We start from the raw sequence: 21,177 nt of genomic DNA on the forward strand, positions 1-21,177 counted from the left end.
TAAGATGGTGTCCCTAATCAGGAAGATTTGTTTGAAAATTAAAATCTACAGGGCAGGAAGATCCACAGTTTTTTTGTACTATGCTGTATATTCATTTTTTGAAACAACTCTACTATACAAAAACATTTTTCTATCAGTGTAAGAGAGAAACTTCAGGAATTGACTTGCAGATTGCTATTCTTCTTGGTGTTAATTTTGGTTGGATACTCTGCTTACAAGAACAGTTACTGTTCCATGCTTAAAGATTTGTGTTGCTTTGCAGTTTGCAAGTAGTATGTTAACATAAAAAGAGCAGAACCAGAGCGTTAGAGTTCATCTTAACTTTGGCTAACAGATTTTTAAATGCTACATGAAAATTGTGAACAGATATTCCTCTTTGGCTAGCAAACTTTACCTCTCATGTTTGTAGTGCTGCTTAATGACTTCAAATAATAAATCACGTGAGATTGACCAACTGAAACAAATTCATTTATAAAGTAATTCTCTGAACTTTCTGCTAATAGGTTTTATTCCATTTATCACAGAATTGTAGAGGTTGGAAAGGACCCTAGCCTAGACTCCCTGCTAAAGTGGCTTCTCTATAGTAGGTTACACAGGAAAGTATTTGGGTGGGTTTTGAGTATCTCCTGAGCAAGAGACTCCACAACCTCTCTGGACATCTTGTTCCAGTGCACTGTCAAACTCAAAGCAAAGTTTGTCACAGAGTTAATTAGATCAATCTATGCCCTAGACAGGGGGGTAGTGGGCCCCTGGGCCCCTCCAGCTCCACAAAATGGGAAGGAAAAGGGAAAAGGGGTAGGGAGATGGGAGCTGGGCTCAAGGAAGGAGAAAAAACAGTGGAAACAATCTATAGAGGAAAACTCCCATTTTGTCAACTACAATATTAGAATGCAAGATAACACAATATAATACAATCTAAATGAAACTGAGACTAATAAATCAAATAAAATAGGAGAGAGAGAGTGTTCCTGAGACCAATCAAACCTGAGAAGTTTGGTATAGCTAGGAAAGCACACTCCCAACACTCCCTGCAAGGCAGTAAGAGACTGCCCAACCAGGAAGGGCCAGATCCCATGACTTCGGCGACATACAGGGACAGGTACCTGGAATTGGAGCATAACACTTCAACTCCCAGTGCACTACATGATGTTAGGATATGCAATACCAAAAACCAAAAATCACAAAACCATGACACTCATCTTTGTATGTAAATTCTTATGTTCCAGTTTGTGCCCATTGCCCTTGCCTTGCCTCTGAGCAGCGCTGTAAAGAGTCTGGTCCCATCCAATTGAATCCTGTCCTTACATACTTACGCTGATAAGATCTCCTCTCAGCCTTCTCCTCTCAGTCTTCTCTCAGATTTCTCTTCTCCAGGCTGAGGCTCTCCCAGCCTTTCCTCATATCTCATCCAAGAGAGATTCTCTAGGCCCCTAGTCAAGATGAGTGGTGCAGTTGATACAATAAAAGGAAGGTATATCATCCATAGGGACCTGGACATGCTTGAAAAGTACACATATCAGAACCTAATGAGGTTTAACAAGGCCAAGTGCTAGGTGCTGCACTTGGGCCACGGTTATCTCAGATATGAGTATGAAGTGAAAGAACTCATACAGAGCAGCCCTGTAGAGAAGGACTTGGATGTCCTGATGAAAGAAAGGCTGGAGATGAGCCAGCAGTATGCACTTGCAGTCTGGAAAGCCAACAGAATCCTGAGCTGCATCAAAAGAAGGGTGGCCAGCAGAGAAAGGGAGGGAATTGTCTCCCTCTACTCTGCCCTTGTGAGGTCCCATCCGAAGTAATGTGCCCAGGTCTGCAGCTCCCCAGTACAGGAGGGATGTGGAGATCTTGGAGTGGGTCTAGATGGGAGCCACAAATATGATTGGAGGGCTGGAGCACCTCTCCTATGAAGAAAGGATGAGGGACTTGGGCTTGTTTAGCTTGGAGAAGCTCTAGGGAGACCTCATTGTTGTCTTCCAGTACTTGAAGGAAGCTTACAAACTAACTTTTTACATGGTCTGATAATGATAGGATAAGAGGGAATAGCTTTTAACTAAAAGAGGAGAATTTAGGTTAGATGTTAGGTAGAAATTTATTACTCAGAGTGGTGAGGCAATGGAGCAAGTTTCCCAGGGAGGCTGTGGATGCCCCATCCATGCAGGTATTCACAGTCAGGCCAGATGGGATCTTGGGCTGCCTGATCAAGTAACTGGCAACCCTGCTAATGGCAAGGGGGTTGGAACTATATAATTCTTATGGTCCTCTCCAACCCTCTTTTGATGCAGCCACACTATGATTCTTGACTCCTCCTTCTTGTCCTTTTTGAAGACTGAATAGATACTGGCTTACCTCCAGTCCTCAGGCACCTCTTCCATTCTCCAAGACCTTTCAAAGAGGATAGAGAGCATTTTGGCAATTACTTCTGCCAGCTTTCTTAGTGTTTGTGGGTGTATCCAATTGATATATGGGTTTGTGTACAGCAAGCTTGCCTAGATGATCTCTGACCTCAACCAAGCAGAATTCTTCCTTTCCTCAGACTCTCTCTCTTACCTGTAGAGTGTGAGATTCCTGAGAGGCAGTCTTAGAAGAAAAGACTGAAGCAAAGAAGGCATTCAGTAGCTCTGCCTCCATTATCAGGGTGTCCATCTCATTCGGCAGTGGACCCACACCACATTTTCCCTAATCTTTCTTTTGCTACTGATATACTTAAAGAAACTGTTCTTGTTGTCCTTGACCTTTGCCAGATATAATTCCAAGTGGGCTTTAACCTTTCTTGTCACATCCCAGCCTGCCTTGACACCATTCTTTGTATTCCTCCCCTGGCCTGATCCTTTTCCCACTTTCTGTTGGCTTTCTTCTAAAATTTGAGTTTTTCCATGATCTCTTTGCTCATCCAAGGCTTGGGGATTCCTTTTCCTCAATGTTACAACCCCTTCCTCTTCAGTTTTTCACAAAATTTCACTTTCCTTCAAAACTCAGAGAAGAAATCATGCTCCTAAGTGCCATTCCTCATGCCTTGGTCCAAATAATCTTTACTTTTTTTCTCAATCCTTGGCTTGATTGCTAGTAGGATCCTGTTCACTACTTCTTGCAGTGGGACACTTGCGTTCCAGGCATTCCTGGATTCTACAGATGTCAATAGATGTTTTACCACTGAGGAAAGGCAGGACCATTTCCAATGTTTTCCACTTTCCTTGAAAATTCTCCTTCACCCCAGCTGATGTGACATCAGCATCCTTTCTGAAAATGAACTTTGTGAATCCTACCTTGATCCTTCAATCCTGTAGTATACAGTGACACTAATGAAAAAGAAGTAATAGAAAATTAACAGGGACTGAAATAAATAATTGAATTATTCACTTGCACTGACTTTTATTCCAGCTCTTGACAAATTAGTTCAAACTTATATCCTGAAAAGTTTCATACATATATGTTTTTATAATGAATCGATCATATGAGTTTCCTAAGGAGTTAAGGTTAATGGCAAAAATGTTTTTAAAATGCAAAAAGCAGCAGCTACTTTCTTACCCGAGATTGGACTTAATCACACTTTAAAAATCAGAAGAATGATTCAGTCTCTTATTAAAATTCAAACAGATCTTTAAATAATTAATATAAAAATGACCTGCAAATTCCTTTGTTACCAGAAAATAAGTTTTCTTTTACTCATTTTCTGCTATTTCTGATCCAGGTGGAGGCAGAATTAAAAATCTGAAAACACGATAGAGCTTAATTTCTCCTTATGTTTGAAAACTGAAGACTCATGAAATTCAGATATTGTTAAAAAACCGTGGATAAGCATAAGATTTTCATGGTTTAGAAGACTAACCTTAGATTTTTTTTTTTTTCCCCCAATTTAGCTGATTGGCAGGCCATTAGCATTTCTAAAATGTTTCTCAAATCTTTGAACGTGCCATATTTGAACTGGACATGCATGTCTGGAGCTTAAGCAAATGGGAAACCTTGTAAATAAAACAAGAAGAATTTAAAAAAGCAATTAGAATTAGTAGATTCAATGTATTTTTTCATGTACTTATCTTACAGATGACACAACTAATTTTGAAACAAATGGAACCAAGGTAAAAATTATTTTTCCATAACTTTCAATTTTTTTTTTTTTCCTACTACCACTTTCTTCAGTGGTAGGTATGCTTTTTCATTATTAACTTCTGTGCTTGATGGAACATCAGTCAGTAAGATTTACCTCTCTTGCTGTTAGTGCCATATGAATGAATGATACAAACTGCCACAAGTTGTCAGTTAACTGTGAAATGACACAGATAATATAAAACATTGATCTGTTTATAGAAAAAGCATGTAGCTATTGCAGATATAAAGTTATATATGATGCCATACATTCAATTCTGCGTGAATATATTGTTTTATTTTTCCAGGATTTGTAGCCATGCTTGGAACATCATTTTTTAAAGCTCTGGAAATACCTGTACTTCCTCTGGGAGATTAATTCAGCTGTGTATTCCCTTTTCTCCTTTTAATGCAATGTGCACTTTAGACACAGGGTGTCCTTAAGCCATAAGTTGAGGTTTTCAGATGCAGTTTCTAGAAAACATTAACTAGTACGTTTTAGAGGACAGCATGCTTTTTGTTTTGACAACAAAATAAGCTCTTATGTTTAATAGTTTTGCTCTGTTTTGTTTTTCCTGGTTGTTGTAGAATGAACTGTTTTGGTGATTTGTATAGGGAGTTGTGAATAGGGAAAATAAAACAACAGATGCATGGAACAGGAAAATGAATGTGCTGGCTAATGAGCAGAGGGGAGCTACCAATTACTAAGGAGCATAAAATCTTTGATGGCAATTTTTCCTCTGTTAGATGTACAATAGCTTCTAAAACGTTCCCATGGTTCTGCTTGCATAGGGCGTTAAAGTTTCGCTTATTCCATTTTTTCCTAGATGCATTAGACTTAATTGCACCTAACAAAACAATAAAAATTGGGTCTTTAGAGAGTGTAGTCTACAGGATAATAGGAGAGCTCTGCCCTCTGGGAGAGAAACGTTGCTTTCCACTTGTGAAGGTTTTTACCGTAACTATCTAAATTAATATGCATGTAACTATCTAAATTAAATTTTAGACAGAAAGGTCTGATTCTGAACCTGTCCTCTGGTCTGGGTACTTTCCCTTGTCCACTATACACAATGTACTCAGCATCTAAGGTAAGTCTTTTATGTTGCTTTATAAATCTCCATCAAGTGTTTACCAAAATTTTTATATCAGCAATACTGACCTGGGATTTCAGATGACATAAATCAATGCTATTTCTCTGAAATAATGGAGTGATGTGAGTTTGTGCTAGCTGAGAACAAAGAGTCAGCTATGCAAATGAAATCCAGCTGAAGGTATGTCTCATCACTGGAACATTTTTGTCTTTAATTAGTGTTATAGCAGTGCTTTTTGTGGAATGGTGAATTTTACTAGGCTCGCTTAGCTGTCTTACTTGAAACTACAGTTGTACAAGAGGGTTAGATTTTTCTTACAAAGTCAGGAATAAAAATCCTGGTAGGTGGCTGGTGAGTTTCCTCATTGCCTAGATTTCGCTTTGAAATATTACTTTGAATTGCAACCCCAGACCTTATAAAAATGAGGAGATATTGATTTTTACTAAAACTCCAAAAATGATCTGCTCTGATCAGATTTGCTTCAAATGAAAGATTCCATCCATATTTGCTTGAACATAGCCGAAATTCAGCTCATTAAGAAAAAGTAGCTTTTCCTTGATTAGAAATTCTACTTTTCTATTTATTTTTTCTCATTTTGACCGAAGTTTCTTACGGCTCAAAACTCAAACTAAATTCAAGCCAGACAATTTAAGTTCCTTAGAAAATTTTAGTTAATATTATTTCAAAATGATGTAGTGCATTAACTGTCTTATTTCAACTTTTTTTCATTCTTGAGTGTCTGTTACCTTTGTTTCTGAGTACTTTTAAAATTGACTTTTTCTTGCAATGCCATGAAAGAAAACATTTCACTGGCCAGCCTCTAACTGAATGCAAATCATGCAAGAGTGTAAGACTTTGAGTGTTTGAACTGTAAGATGCCCAAATGATTGCTATGAAAAACTCAGGAGTTCTCTGGTTAATATGGATTTTATATCTCTTATTACTAAAGTTATTAAGCTAACTATGTTCAGTGTTGCTAAGCTTCTGAATATTTCTAAAATCATTCATTATATTAAAAAGCCAACTTTTACACAAAATAAGTTCATGTACATGCAATCTTCATGGTATGAAGAAAAGCATAGAAAGATAAACCCTTAGAAAAGATAAACCCTTAGAAAGATAAAGGTTGAAGCCTAAAAACAAACAAGCAAATAAATAAATCTCCAAATACATATATATACATATATATACATATATATATATATATATATATATATATTTTGAAAATCACATTTGCATGCTATGGTCATAGACATATGTTAAAAGCATGAGTTGTATTTCACTCATCTTTTCATTGGAAGAAAGAGCAATGTAAGCCTTGGACTGGAAGGGTAGATGTCAGTCAGAGATGGCAACAACATGCAAAAAGAACTAAGATAAATGGGACACTGATATTTTTATCTCTTGCATTTTCATAAATATGACAAATCTTTGATAAAGATCTGCAGTTATACCTTGTCATATCTGGCTTGGGCCAGTGCCAGACTCCATCTTCTCTGGTGCAGGTAAGCAGTCTTACTGTTACTAGTGAAGGAGAGCAGAAAATGTGTCTTCAAACACTTTTTTACCACTAACTGTGCCTTAGGTTATCTAAGACGTTTGGTCATTTTTGTTAAGAGCACAATAAGCATAAATTTTTGAGTATTTGTAAAAGTACATAATTTCCTGCACTAACATTATTTCATTTTATTTTATTCTAGGCCTTTATATGCACTTTCTCCAAAGCACTACAAGCAGAGTATAAAGAAAAGGGAATTATTGTACAGGTGATACTATATCTTACCTTTACTTATTCCACGTCATGCCCTGATCTATTGCAGATATGTTTTACAGTTTCTCAGATGCCATGAGATTCTGTAGAGTGAATGGTCTTACGTAGATGTCTGATAACATTAAACTCTTACTACATGCCTTATTTTAGGTAGTGGCTCCTTATGGCATTTCTACTCCAATGACAATGCACCAAAAACCTGGTCTTATTACAAAGAATGCAGAAGAGTTTGTTAGTGAATCACTGCATTACGTCACTTTCGGAGATGAGATTTCTGGATGTTTAGCCCATGAATTACTGGTAATTGCATATGATAATTTGTAAACAGATTCTAAAAGTTTAATCAAGGCTGCCTGGGCTCATTGGGTTTTTTGACTTATTTTGGAAATCTTAAAGTTATGCTTCAAAAGACAAACTGTGAATAGGTTAAGGTTAATATGGCACCAGTAAACTCTGAAGGGAAGAAGATACATGCAGAGTGCAGTGCTGTAAGCAAGGTGCAGTATTCTCAACTTCTATTTTTTGAGCTGAGGTCAGTTTGATGTCTCATTAGTCTTTGTCTTTTCTCCAGCTGCCAGTTTCCTAACAAGAATATATCCAAGACTCCTACTCCTTTAAAGAAACCAATCAATAGATTCAGAAGTTATTAGTGGAGAAAGGAAGGTACATAAAAACAGACTGTACCGTCACATAAATATAATTTCCTCAAGATATCAAACTAATACATATATATATATATATATGGCAGCTGTTAATGGTGATCATTAAACCAAAGTATAGGGATGAGAACAGATCCATTGAAAGGAAAGGAGCATTTTCTGCTGAGGGAAATATTTGTACTAAAAGTATGAAGTAAAAGCTTATACATTTATTATTTTCTACAATCTTTCTGATCACACGGTTAATTTCTTTCAAAAGGTTTTTGTAACCTTTTGATTTTGTATTGTTTTTTCTTGATTATTCTAAAGGCATGCATTCTGCAGCTTGTTCCTTTATGGGTACTCCACAGTGACAGGCTTCAAGAAGCAGCCCTGCAGGCATTTACCAGTTATCTTAAGAAGAGGTGGAGGACGTCCTAAGTCTTTTTTTTTTTTTTTTTTTTTTAATGATGATGTGTAATGGGAAACTCCAACAGGAAGCATTTAACCATGGCTCTGTATATGTAGAAAAAAAATCAAATCAGATGGAAACGCATCTGCATGAAAATCACACATCAAAAGATAATTGACTTGATTAAGCAAATTCATTACTGTCCCTTTCCAATGCCTTCTGTGCGTTGGATAGGTTCTATTAAGAGTTTCTGCTACTCTAACTATTTTAACATGAGCTTGGAGGCGACAGACATTTATGCTTTTTTGATCTTCAGAAATAAAACAATAATTTGCTTTGTTCCCAAACTTGTTTACAGTTGATTTTTTTTGATTTTTCTTTTTTTTTTTTTTGATGTAAAGTCAAAGAAGTCTGCAGGAAGGAGAAGAAAAGCAAGCTTTCAGGATGGAAAGTAAGTGCTGAAACTTTGGAGATCAGCAGCCATAAAATATCTACTTCTACTTCCAGAGATTATTAATGACTGTCCTCTGCATTGTCTGAGAAGGGCTGAAAGAGGCAAGATTATAGGCAAAAGATAGACTTAATATAAAACAATTCTTTGAATCAAACTGCTACTGCTACTGACTGAAAGCAGAAAATATCTAGAAGTGAAAGTGAGACGTCTGTGTAGGGCATTCAGTATTGTTGATTTGAATAGCAAGGAATAGAAACGGTTTGTACATTGCTGCATAAAAAAATGTGTTTACCGATGATTAAATTATGTTCTGGTAAGTGTGATATTTGTGCAGCTGTTCAACAAATAAATATGGACTATAATATATCATAAATATTACATACGAGCCAAAAAATGAATTTCCTGAGGGAAATGCTCATTCAATAAGAGGCTTGAATAGAGTGCAGAGGTTGTGCTCACCACTGGTAGAAGTGCCCATGCATCATGGATTTCAAGCACTGTATTCTCTGATACAGCACGAAATGCAGCACGTCTCTCCTTTTCTTGCCTCTCTGTTCCAAATACATACTGATGTTGTGCCTATGTGCAGCTCTTCAGATGTCTGATTTACATGCATGAATAGTCCCAGCAACATGAAGGCACTTCTGTGAAGAAGTGGCTGCAGCTGCTCTGCTTAAGTCACAGAATCACAGAATCACAGAATTGCCAGGGTTGGAAGGGACCTCAAGGATCATGAATCTCCAACCCCCCTGCCACACGCAGGGCCACCAATCATCCCACCTAATGCTAGACCAGACTGCCCAGGGCCCCATACAGTCTGGCCTTGAACACCTCCAGGGGTGGGCATCCACAACCTCCCTGGGCAGCCTGTTCCAGTACCTCACCACTCTCTCTGTAAAGAACTTCCCCGTGACGTCCAACCTAAACCTCCCTAATCTCCCTTCGTTCAACTTAAAACCATTTCCCCTTGTCCTGCTGTCACTCACCCTTTCAAAGAGTTGATTCCTCTCCTCTTTGTAGGCTCCCTTTAGGTACTGAAAGGCTGCAATGAGGTCACCCCACAGCCATTTTTTTGTCTCCAGGCTGAACAAGCCCAGCTCCCTCAGCCTGTCTTCGTAGGGGAGGTGCTCCAGTCCCCTGATCATCTTCGTGGCTCTCCTCTGGACCCTCTCCAACAGCTCCCTGTCTTTCTTGTACTGGGGGCTCCAGACTTGGATGCAGTACTCCAGGTGGGGCCTCATAAGAGCAGAGTAGAGGGGAACAATCACCTCTCTGTCCCTGCTGGCCACCCTCTTTTGATGGAGCCCAGGATACCATTTACCTTCCAAGCTCTAAGGGCACACTGCTGGCTCATGTTAAGTTTTTCATCTGTCAAGACCCCCAGGTCCTTCTCCACAGGGCTGCTCTCAAGGACCTCTCCTTCCAGTCTGTAGGGATGCCTGGGATTCCTCTGGCCCAAGTGTAAAACTCTGCACTTTGCTGTGTTGAACCTCATCAGGTTCACCCGGGCCCACCTTTCTAGCCTCTCGAGGTCCCTCTGAATGGCATCCCTTCCTTCAACCATGTCAGCTGCACCACTCAGCTTGGCGTTGTCAGCAAACTTGCTGAGGGTGCACTCAATTCTGTCATCGATGTCATTGATAAAGATGTTAAAGAGCACCGGTCCCAAGACAGACCCCTGGGGGACACCACTCGTTACCGGCCTCCACCTGGACATAGAGCCATTGATGACCACCCTCTGTCTGCGGCCTTTCAACCAGTTTCTTATCCATCGAGTGGTCCACCCATCAAATCCACATCCCTCCAATTTGGAGATAAGGATGTGGTGGGGGACCATGTCAAAGGCCTTGCTCAAGTCCAGGTAAATGATATCGGTCGCCTTTCCCTTGTCCACCGATGCCATCACTCCATCATGAAAGGCCACCAGATTGGTCAAGCATGACCTTCCTCTGGTGAAGCCGTGCTGGCTGTCTCGGATCACACGCCCTTTCCTCATGTGATCAAGCATATCATCCAGGATGATCTGTTCCAGGATCTTCCCAGGCACAGAGTGAGACTCACCGGCCTGTAGTTCCCGGGGTCCTCCTTGCTCCCTTTCTTGTAAATGGGAGTGACGTGACCCTTCCTCCAGTCATCCGGGACCAACCTGACAGCCACGACTTCTCAAATATGATGGAGAGCGGCTCGGCAACCACCTCAGCCAGCTCCTTCAGAACCCTGGGATGCACGCCATCCGGCCCCATAGACTTGTACACATTCAGTCTCATGAGGTGGTCTCGGACCTGCTCTGTCCTCACAGCAGGAAGGGATTTACCACCCCAGTCCCCACCCAGAGGTGTAAGTCAGTGGGGGTCACTTTACAGATTGAATGGGAACAGCAACATGCCTGAGTTATCTAACTCAGGTTAAAGAACACTCTTTCAGCCTACTCACAGAGACAGAAATCTATATGATTACCACTGGAGACAAATATCAGTGTATCTAATAAACAGGAACTGTCATGGTACAGGAATAGCACTGGCACACCCAGAGCTTAGTAAACGCTGGAGACTCAGTTTCCAAGGCTTAAAAGTCTTGAAATCTATGATTAGGAACATTTCTATATTTCTTGTCTCAGACTTTTTTATGTCTGTGAATGCTGTGTGATTCTTGCAGGCTGTTGCTGAAGCTGAGTGATTTCTGGTGGAACAGGAGAATCTTGTCACTTGCTGCTGTATCTTGGCTACTCTGTCAGAAAAGGCATGCTTTGACCTTCTGGCTGGTTATCTTGTATAATGTGAGGCTAGGATCTTGCTGACTTGCAATCCCTCGTGTTGTATTAGCATAAGGCTGCAGCGGGAGGTTTCTCCTTCTCTGGCCAGCCCACTGCAGGGAGTGTTCAGTCACTAGTGCCTGAGCCTGGAGAAGAAGCAATTGTGCCCTCCTCTGTATCTTGCATGTCATGTCCTCCTCTGAGTTCCAGTCAAACAACTCCAAAGGTCTGTCAGCTGCTCTTGCTTCCAAACAGCCTTGGTTGAGAGGGAAATAGAACTGGGAATAAAAAGACAGAACTCTTCCCTGCCTGGGGAGAAGAGGAATGAGAAAACAAGTAGCTCGGGATTTCTGCTTCCTCCCCAGCATCTATGTTGTGTTACAGTGAGTGATAAAGTATGATACAAATAATACTGCCTGCAGTTCCTGTGCTGTTAATTGATCTGGTGGCTTTCTGAGGACTTTGTAAGAGGGCTCAGCATTGCTCCTGTTTTACAGAGCAGGAAGGAGAAGTGCAGGGAGGTACTTCAGGATTTAGTCAGGGGTAGGAGGGTCCTGAGGAGCAGCAAGGCCCCAGAGAGGGGCAGTGCCTTCAATCTCTGGGGTACGAGCAATGGAATACTTCAGTGTTCCACAGCCACCTAGCTGTCCCCGTGCCTCCTGGGCTGCTTCAGCCTCAGTGCAGCCAGCCTGGTGTGCCTACCTGGCTCAGGTACTTAGTTTTGTGCCCTGCCCGAGTTTGCAATAGGAAAATGCCAAAAAGCAGCCTGCAGCCCCAATTGCTGGGGACACATTCTGGGGGGCAGGCTATTACCAGCCCTGGCCATCCTCAGCCCTGAAGTCCCGGTGGTGAAAGGCTTGGCCATGGCTGCAGGAAGGGTGAGGACTGCTGCCTGGTGAGTGTCTGAACCATCCAATCAAGTGCTATGGGGTAAAAGTGTTGTGTGAAATGTTAGCACAGCCTGACAGGCCTCTCAGGACTGTTTCCAAAAAGGGCTTCGCTGCTCATGCCCCGAATGAGCCAAAATACCAGTTTGCAGAAAATCAGGTATTTTTGAACTTCCTTTTACTTATTACAGGGTGAGCAGTCACAAAGGGCTTTGAATGTGTAGGCCAGGTTAGATTTTACTGTTGCTTAATTCTGCCATTTTTTTTCTTTTCAAAATTTGTTGAGTACAGAGGTTATCAGTTAAAGCAATTTAGAGTCATGGGATGCAAACAGCACTTGACTCACAGCGATTTTGGCTGTTGAACTAAACTGTGCTCAGGAAAAGGGGACAACCTCTCAGCAAAACAACTTTCAGTTGGTCAGTCTGCAAGGCTCCTAGGTTAAGGCAAATGGGAACTATTTAGTGCAAGATTGCCTTAAACAATACAATGTACTTCATCAGTAGATTACATCAGTAACTGAGTAAATTTTGCAAAGGTTTGAGCTGCAAATCTGTCTAGACAAGCAATTTACAGCAGAGGAAATAAACCCCCAAACCACTGAATACTAATGTTGTAAACAGTCTGTTATCAAGGCTGGAAATGCAGACAGGGTCCTACTGTTCTTGAGGACCACCCACAATGAGAAAGAATTCGATATGGCAGCTAGCCTGAAAAACTTATTTGTGATATACTGGTATGTGGTAACAGCATGAAGGAGTTGTCAGAGTGAGGAAAGCTTTGCCAAGGGAGCAGATGATGGTATTGGCTTTGACAGTGACTGCAGCATGCACTTTGGAAAATGTCAGTCCTCCTAAAACACAGAAGAAACATAGAGAAGCTGCAAATGGCCTCCATGTGGTTTCCACTGTGTCTTCTTGTCTTCTCCTTGTAATGGCACTTAGAGAATCACCAATGAATTATAACCTGTGCGCAAAGGTCTGGTCTTCCTCCCTTCCTCCCTTCCTCCCTTCCTCCCTTCCTCCCTTCCTTCCTTCCTTCCTTGTTACTGGCTACTTGAGCAGCAATTACGTTCCTCTCTTCCATTCTCTTCCTTCCATCATTCTGCAGGTTTCAGGGCTGAACAGTGCAGAATGTAATGGAGAGAAAGGTCAAACACAGCATTACACAGCAGGCTCCTGACTTGATTGCTTTGCTAGCACAAATTGAGAGTGTGAAATCCACTGGAGGTAGACCCGGTGCAGACGGTAAGTTCTTGAAGCACCAAGACAACTGAAATTATTACTTGCCTGTGAACATAACAAAACATATGTTGAGCTCTCCCAGGAACATTTTGAAGATGCTAAGGATAGCAGAATTCTGTGAAGAGGAATAATGATGTTTGTTACTGTTTGACTTGATAAACTCAGGCCTATTTCAGCACAGACAACTGATACAGGATTTTACCATATAAGCGACTACCAGCAAGAAATAATGCTAACAACATTTTTATGCAAAGCTGCTTGGCCAAGTAGAAGAAGAAGCCAAACTTAGTATTACTTTGACACAGACTGAAGTGTACTTAGAGATGAGAGAAGGAGAAGGGGCAAATGACTCCAGTGCCTGGAGCAACAAGGCTGAAGTAGTCAGAGAAGTGATACTCACATACTCACTCTTTTTGTAGTCAGAGGTGATCATTAAAGCAATATGTCCCTCCATGGAGACAAGGACATTCATCCTGCATCAGGAATACAAAAATATGAAGACCCTTCCATGGAAGATTTGCTAACACGAGTGCAGGGAAAACTCATTAATATTACTGCTATTTAATGACTTAGAATATGGTGCACTGCAAATGCTAGAAAATATAATTCTTGACCTAACAAACATACTGTTTAAAGTAACTGCTTGGGGAAAAAAAAAAAAAAAAAAAAAAAAAAAAAAAAAAAAAAGAGAGAGAAAGGGAAAGAGAATGAGAAAGAAAGAGAAAGAGAATGAGAAAGAGATGCAGTAAGTAGCAGTATTGTCACTGCATTTCAAATGAAGACACAGTGTGGTAAGTTTGCTTAGTTAGGAGCTAATAGGATAGCATACTTGAAGTAGCACAAATTTGTTGCAGTAAAGGATTGATAATATTAATAAGACCGATCGATATCTCTTTCTAAACATTGAACTACTGTTACTGAAGCTACGAGAACAAACTATTAAATGTCGGTGTAGGACAGGAACACTGACACACTTTCTGAGAACAAGGGGTAGATTTCTGAGGCCACTGATTGGCCTGGGACGGACCTGGGTTTGCCAGGAATGCGCTCTGCGGGCCAGGAAGGGCGAGAGAAGCGAGTCCCGCCAGCTTAAGGCACGTCCTTTCTTCTGAGTCAAGGCAAGCGCCCGGCCTCGCCACTAGTGGGAGCACGCGGCCACCTCACCACGGCTTCTGCACGGAAAATACAGCTAGCCGTGTTACAAATCGACAGAAACTGTATTTATTCAGGGGCACACCAAACCCGAGACTTAGTCACTCAAAAAAGTAGGTCTGTAGCTTTTATGTGCGCTACTGCCTAAATAAATAGGATTAAAATTCATGAGGAGTCCTGCAGCTGCCTGAGCGCAACTGGCCGGAGGGGGGCACTAGGACCTCAGAATAAAACCTTAGCAGACGTGATCCTCTTTGGCTCTTCTGATATCGTAGTAAACTTCAGACACCTAACTTCCCTCATGCACAGTCCCTTCCCTTCCCTTCCCTTCCCTTCCCTTCCCTTCCCTTCCCTTCCCTTCCCTTCCCTTCCCTTCCCTTCCCTTCCCTTCCCTTCCCTTCCCTTCCCTTCCCTTCCCTTCCCTTCCCTTCCCTTCCCTTCCCTTTCCCCCTTTTTCCTTCCCTGCCCTCCCCTCCCCCCTTCCCTCCCTCCCTTCCCTTTCCTCCCTTCCTCTCCCTTCCCTCCCTTCCCCTTCCTTTCACTCCCTTGCCTTTCTCCCTTTCCCTCCCCCCCACTCCCTCTCCTTCTTTTTCCTCCTCCTTTCCTTTCTTCCTCCCTTACCTCTCTTCCTCCCCTCCCTTCCTTCCTTCTTCCCCTCCCTTCCTTCCATCCTTCTCTCCCTTCTTCCTTTCCTTCTTTTTTTCTTTAGAAAAAGGAAAACCAATACAAATCAAATGCTGATTTTCTCAGTCAAGAGCTGTACACTGCACAGATTAAGAGCTCAGTGAAACCCTAGTAAAATCATCAGAGCTTGAGATCTTTGTTGTGAGCATGTTTATGCACAGACCATAGCACAGTTCAGCTCCAAGCTGAGCTGGAAAATCTGACTATTCCCCAAGAGTCCTGTCTTTCATGCACCTCCTAACAGTGTACCATCCACAATAATAACTTCCTGAAGAGCAAACTTGGCAAGATAATAGAAAAAGCCCACTGATGTCAATACTGCGTTGAGGAAGGTTCAGCACAACAGGAGATCAGCCCACAGGAGCATACCTGCTTTTGCTTTTTGTCTGCTCTTCTTCCAGATTTTTTCAGAGTCCCCTATGCTGTCTGTTCCCATCTACAGGTTGACATATGTCCAGGAGCTGGAACATCTGACTGTTTCATAGGTTCTTATCATTCACTGTGCTCCACACAAACAGAAACACTTTTAGATCTTGCTCTGGGAGAGCAAAACAATGACATCAGATAATAAAATACCTTTTTTGCCTTTAAAGAACATGGAAAAAAATGTTATCTAACTTCTTGCTGTTGAAAAGTAGCTATATTGGCCTTTTGTTACAGATATAGACTTACTGTTGTATTTGTCTAACATCCACAATATGTAATGCTGCTGTAACGCACTGATCACATTTCACAGCATTACTCTTTTCAATTTTGTCTTTCCTTGTCCAGTAACTTTTGGAAGAATAACCAAGTTGTAGTTCTGCCTTTTTATTCATCTCATTTTCCACCTGTACCTCCTTTTTAACCAACTGCACTTTCTGCCCTCCAGCCTAATTCTGTCAGCTGAGCAACACTGGTGATTTCAGATCAAACTCAGTGTTTCACTTGAAGCAGAATGCTGATCTCCCAGATGCTACCATAATGGCATTCTCCCTTCTGCACAAGCAGAAGGTACTGGGGGAACCTGGCAACACTTGTGAGAATGAAAAGGAGAGGAAGTAGGCTGAAAAAGGATCTGTGTTTCACCATTAGTGGCCAAAATGAGGCCAGAGTTTCCTGCACAGCTGCAAGTGGCCTGGCGGCAGACTCAGGGCTGCAGAGGCCTTGGAGTAAAACCTCATGTGTCCTCAGCAGCACAATCAGGCAGCCTCACACAGAGCTCTCACCAGCACTTTTTAAGTACACTGTATTCCAAATCACCTTAAAATGAAAAGTCCAGGTCTGACTTTCTAAAAATGGAAAAGAGGTTCTGAGTTGATGTGAGAATTACAAGACAAGCAATGTTTATAACTTGAGCCAGTTTAACTCACCTGGTGGCATAATATGTTTTAAACATGTAAAACCTAATTCCGGTCAGTTTATCCATCTGAAGTAGTTCATTCCAGAAAACTGACAGGCAGGGAAGGTTTGCTGCAGCTAGAAATGTGATTGCCTCTTCTATTGTCTTCCTTCGATCTCAAGCACCCAGATAGATCATTCTGGGAAATGGCTTCATGGCTTCCTTGTTTTGTCCTTGGGTGGGAGAAATATCTAGGCCATATCTAGATCAGTATCTAGTGTAATCAGCAGGAGTAGGTAGATGATTGTCCCTCTATACTTAGCTCTGAGGATGCCACAGTACTGTGTAGTACTGTGTTTAGTTTTGGTCCCCTCGCTACAAGGACGGTGAGGCCCTGGAGCTTGTCCAGAGAAGGGCAGTGAAGCTGTGAAGGATCTGGAGCACAAGTCTTTTGGGGAGTGGCTGAGGGAACTGAGATTGTTCAGTCTGGAGAAAAGGAGGCTCAGGGGAGACCTTATTGCTCTCTACAAACATCTGAAATGAGACAGTAGCGAGGTGGATGTTGGCCTCTTCTCCCAGATAGCAGTGATAGGACTAGAGGGAATGGTCTCAAGTCATTCCAGGGGAGGTTCAGGTTGGGTATTAGGAAAAACTTCTCCGAAGGATTGGTGTGGAATTGGAAGAGGCTGCCCAAGGAGGTGGTAGAGCCACCATCCCTCAAGGCATTCAAGAAATGTGTATATGTGACACCTGGGGATATATTGGGCACAATGCTGATGGGCTGATGGTTGGACTAGGTGATCTTTTCCAACCTTTATGATTCCATGATTCTATGGATTCTACTTTTGAAAGGTAAAACCCATTTAAGATAAAGATATGTGAGACCATTTTTCCAAGCATGAATCCAACACTTTACACCTTCAGTCGAGGTTCAGTCTTTACCTGGTTTTCTTTCATCCTCCTGTATTTTTCTGTGACCTTCTTGGTCACCTTGAAAGCAAGCCTTCCACTGAAGAAAGGAATACCTAGTAGGAAGCATCCAGTGGAGTGGATGGGCATATGGAGACTGGAGGTATCTAGGAAGAGGGATGGGTGACTTACAAGAGGGTGAAGAAGTGAACCTGAGCGAAAAGAGGGCTTGGAGAAATGCTCAGAAGTTGTGAGCTGTAGATATAACCTACAGTGTGAAAACATAAGGATGAGAACAAGGACCTAAAACAGCAAAAGCAATAGGCATGAAGATAAAAATTATCTTGTGAGGCAAACATTGAATGTAGGGAGTAACTGAAGATGCAATAGACAAAATTATTTATTTATGGTGTCTGTGCTTTAGGAGTAATCAAAATCTGCAAACATTTCAATTATTACTGTCTGACCTTCTGCTCTTCTGTACTGTTTTCACATATTGCATTTTTCAAAATCAGGCTTGTGCACAGATGTATGTGCATGATGCAGAGCAGGCTGCAGGCTTGTGGAGTTGCTTACAGCAGATCACTCCCAACCACTCTTATTCCTAAGGGTACTGAAACTCCTCCCTGTCACATGGTCTGCAGCCAAAACCCATCCCCATTCTATTTCTTCTTTATTGTTCCCTGCAGTTTTGTTGTATGTTGCAAACATTGCCTCAAGTAACATAGTGGGAAAGGGATATATGCAGTTCAGTGTTGCTCTCTGCAAGAGGCTGTGTGGCCTGCCTGTCTCAGAAGGCTCTCCCATAGCATGGCTGTTGTAATTCTTTTCTTTTGTGAAGTACAGATTAAGACATGAGCTTTTCCATTTTTAAAACAAATCAGTTCATCTGAGCCTCTGAAATGAGCAGCTATAAGTATAGCACTGATAACATTAGAGTAGTTTCAGGTTTCATGTTCCTGATTATCTTTGATTGTTTACAGTAACCACACCTTGCTTCTAAATGTATTTATTCTAATAACTCTTCTGGGCCTGTTTTCATACAGGATGATATAGCACAGTGCACAGCCCTCAGTTTTAATTAATGCTTGAAATTTTTTTGTAAGGATGTTCTACAGACTCTAATGAAGGTGTTTTACATATATCTAATTCTTAGCCACTTTTACCCACATATAGTATGTAAGATGCTCAGAATGGGTAAACAAAGCACATTCTGCTTTATTTCTGGAGCAGCGATTGTTTTGAGAAGCAGGATGTTTAATGACATATTCTCCACAAAGAAGCAGCAGAAGCTATTGGTGTCTGACACAAATTTCACAGATGAACATGACGATTTTATAGATGGAGACTTTAAAAGGCAGCTTTCTTTCCCTGAGGCTTTACCCACATCATACATCAATAAAAAGATCAATAAATATAGTGACAAAATATCTCTACTGCTGATTCACAGTAGATACAAATTTCTCTTCCTGTTTCATTTGGTAGATCAAACTGAATGGCACCGAGTGGGGTGGCCTGCATGTTGATTATCACCTTTATCTCCAGAGCTGCGTCTGTTATTAAGCCATGTCACTACTCCCATCTGGATTACAGAAACCGCTTTACTGAAGAAATCACAGAGCCTGCAGTAAAAGTTGAATAATATTCTTTTAATATTGAATAACTGTGTAGACTTGGCAGTGCTTGCAACATCAGCATATGGCAAGCACATGCACATGATGTACTCTGTACCCACTGTTTCAGTTTGTTTCCAAATTCATTGCTAATTAGTGAGTTGTGATGGTTTGTTGCGAGTGAAAGATGTTATGGTAGAGAAAAAATCACCCTATCCTCCTGCCTTTTAGGATAACACTAAAGCAATTTTAAATAAATGTTGTACATAAAGAAAACTTTTTTTTTTTTTTTTTTTTCTAGTATAAGCAAGTCTGGCAGAAAGAAAGAAAACTGCATGATATAATGAAAATGAAGCAAAACTTGTTACGAGATACAATGTCCTCTATTAGATTGACTGTTTTACTGAGGAAAAGCAGTCTTGAAAGCATATGGGACCTCCTTCATGTCCTACTGCAGTAAGAGGTTTGCCTTTTCTGAGAAATCTTGACTCCTTTAATTCTTCTATAATGGCAGCTATGTCTAAACGATTATTATTCTTATTAAACATAATAATAAACTACTATTAATAATAAACTGATGTAATTATTTCATATGTTTGTGGAAAGCGAGCATAGGTACTTATTTGTGACTTGAAAAGTTTAGATTTTGCTTCTGGTGTTTCTAAAGATATGTTTTCAGCTGCTTCTGTAATTTTTTCGTTATCCTGCAACATTAGTCTTTGCATTAACAATGAAAACCAAAATATTTTATTCTTCTTTTATTTATTTTTCAAATCTATTGATAGACCTTTGGATATTCTCTAGTGTAGACCCAGACCTTTGTATAACATTGACAAATGGTTGGTTTTTCTTCACTTCTTCTTAGGGGCTCTATAGAGGCAGCCTTTGCCTCTCCTGGTGCTAGGCAGTTCTTGCATTGACATATTGTTAACCCCCGTTAAATGTGAAATGATTTACTACTTTTTCACTGACAGAAGGGCCACCCATCTCTCTCTGATATGATGAGGGTGTTCACAACTGCAGCAAGTAGCTAGTAACTTCTCTTTTGGTGCATTTTCGTACCATTCTGTACATAAGTAGGCATCCAGCCTAAGGGTGTTCAGTACCTGTGCCTATGGTGAAGATGGTGGACTCCTGCTCCAAAGCTGTTCCTGCACATTGATTTAGCCATCTACTTCCTTCTGAGACCATACATTCTGCTGTGAGATGTACCTCCCCTCCCCAGAGAGGATGTGCAGAGCCAGCACAACCTCTGCCAGTGCTGGAGGTGCTGCCATTTGTCCCAGGGCTGGCACCAGGTGGGTCGTCCATCTCTCTTCCTCTCTCACAAGAGCTGTGCTTTGCTGATGGTGCTTAGAAGTTTTGCTGCTGTCTCTGACCCTGGGTGATATAAAACTGAGCCGTGAACCTCAATGTAAAGAAACAGAGCAGCCACGATGGGGTCTGTTCGTTCCCTCTGTCTCCAGCACTACCAGGAGATCATAGCAGGACACGGCAGGAGAGAGAAAGAGGTTGTGTATGCAGAAGTGCAATCCCGTTTATCTCCCTTTCAGAGAGCTCTCTCCCCACGTTCTATGGCTGTGTAACTCAGGAGGGATGCAGCTCTCTCCATGCTGAGATGGGGAGAGTTGCCTGTGCAGCAGCGCCACACAGCGCGTGATGCTGGGAGGGCTGCACGTTAGCGTACAGATGGGTGCAACACCTGGTTGAGCCACACGCACTGCTGGGGGATGAGACGTTTCAGCATTCACAGGAAAAAATTACGTGTGAGACATATATCATGCTTCCCTTCACCATTGCCATACATTATGTGAATACATAATGCTGCTCAGTCTTTATTACTAAGCAGACACAAAATTATTCATGTACGCATCTTGCATATCCACAAATTATTTTCAGCTGTTATAAAGTCATAAATATTCTTGTGCACCTGGCCATACTCGCACTGCAATTCTTACAGACCCTATCTGCCTTTCTCCCTTAATTTCCTTTAAATCTATAATGTTTGTCAGCTAGGTTTCAGAAGCATGACACTAATTTTACTCTGCTGCAAGGAAATGAAGAGATACTAACGGATAAAATGCATGCTTGTCAAATAGATCTTCAGCTGTGAGGTAGCAATATTAAAATTGCGTTGCTGATCTTTGGAACACAGCTTTTTTGGTA

At 41.3% G+C, this 21,177-nt stretch overlaps 1 protein-coding gene across 4 annotated transcripts in view; it reads left to right on the plus strand.

The window, feature by feature from the left end:
* The window catches only part of HSD17B3 (hydroxysteroid 17-beta dehydrogenase 3), a 35,788-nt gene extending 16,259 nt beyond the window's left edge, over positions 1–19,529 (plus strand). For 2 of the 4 annotated variants that reach the window (XM_090131486.1, XM_031608184.2), the window contains exons 7-11: positions 4,042–4,076; positions 5,090–5,171; positions 6,875–6,940; positions 7,096–7,245; positions 7,914–8,342. In XM_090131486.1, coding sequence (XP_089987612.1) covers positions 4,042–4,076; positions 5,090–5,171; positions 6,875–6,940; positions 7,096–7,245; positions 7,914–8,024 — 444 coding nt within the window. In that variant the 3' untranslated portion in view covers positions 8,025–8,342. Of the gene's footprint in view, positions 1–4,041; positions 4,077–5,089; positions 5,172–6,874; positions 6,941–7,095; positions 7,246–7,913; positions 8,343–8,396; positions 8,447–18,883; positions 19,222–19,312 lie in introns of those variants that run through there. The other 2 variants (XM_090131487.1, XM_090131488.1) reach the window with 2 other exon arrangements.
* Positions 19,530–21,177: the final 1,648 nt, after the last annotated feature.

The sequence above is a fragment of the Phasianus colchicus genome, chromosome Z (assembly GCF_987193195.1).
Source record: "Phasianus colchicus chromosome Z, bPhaCol1.hap1.1, whole genome shotgun sequence".
Classification (NCBI taxonomy): Eukaryota; Metazoa; Chordata; class Aves; order Galliformes; family Phasianidae; genus Phasianus; species Phasianus colchicus.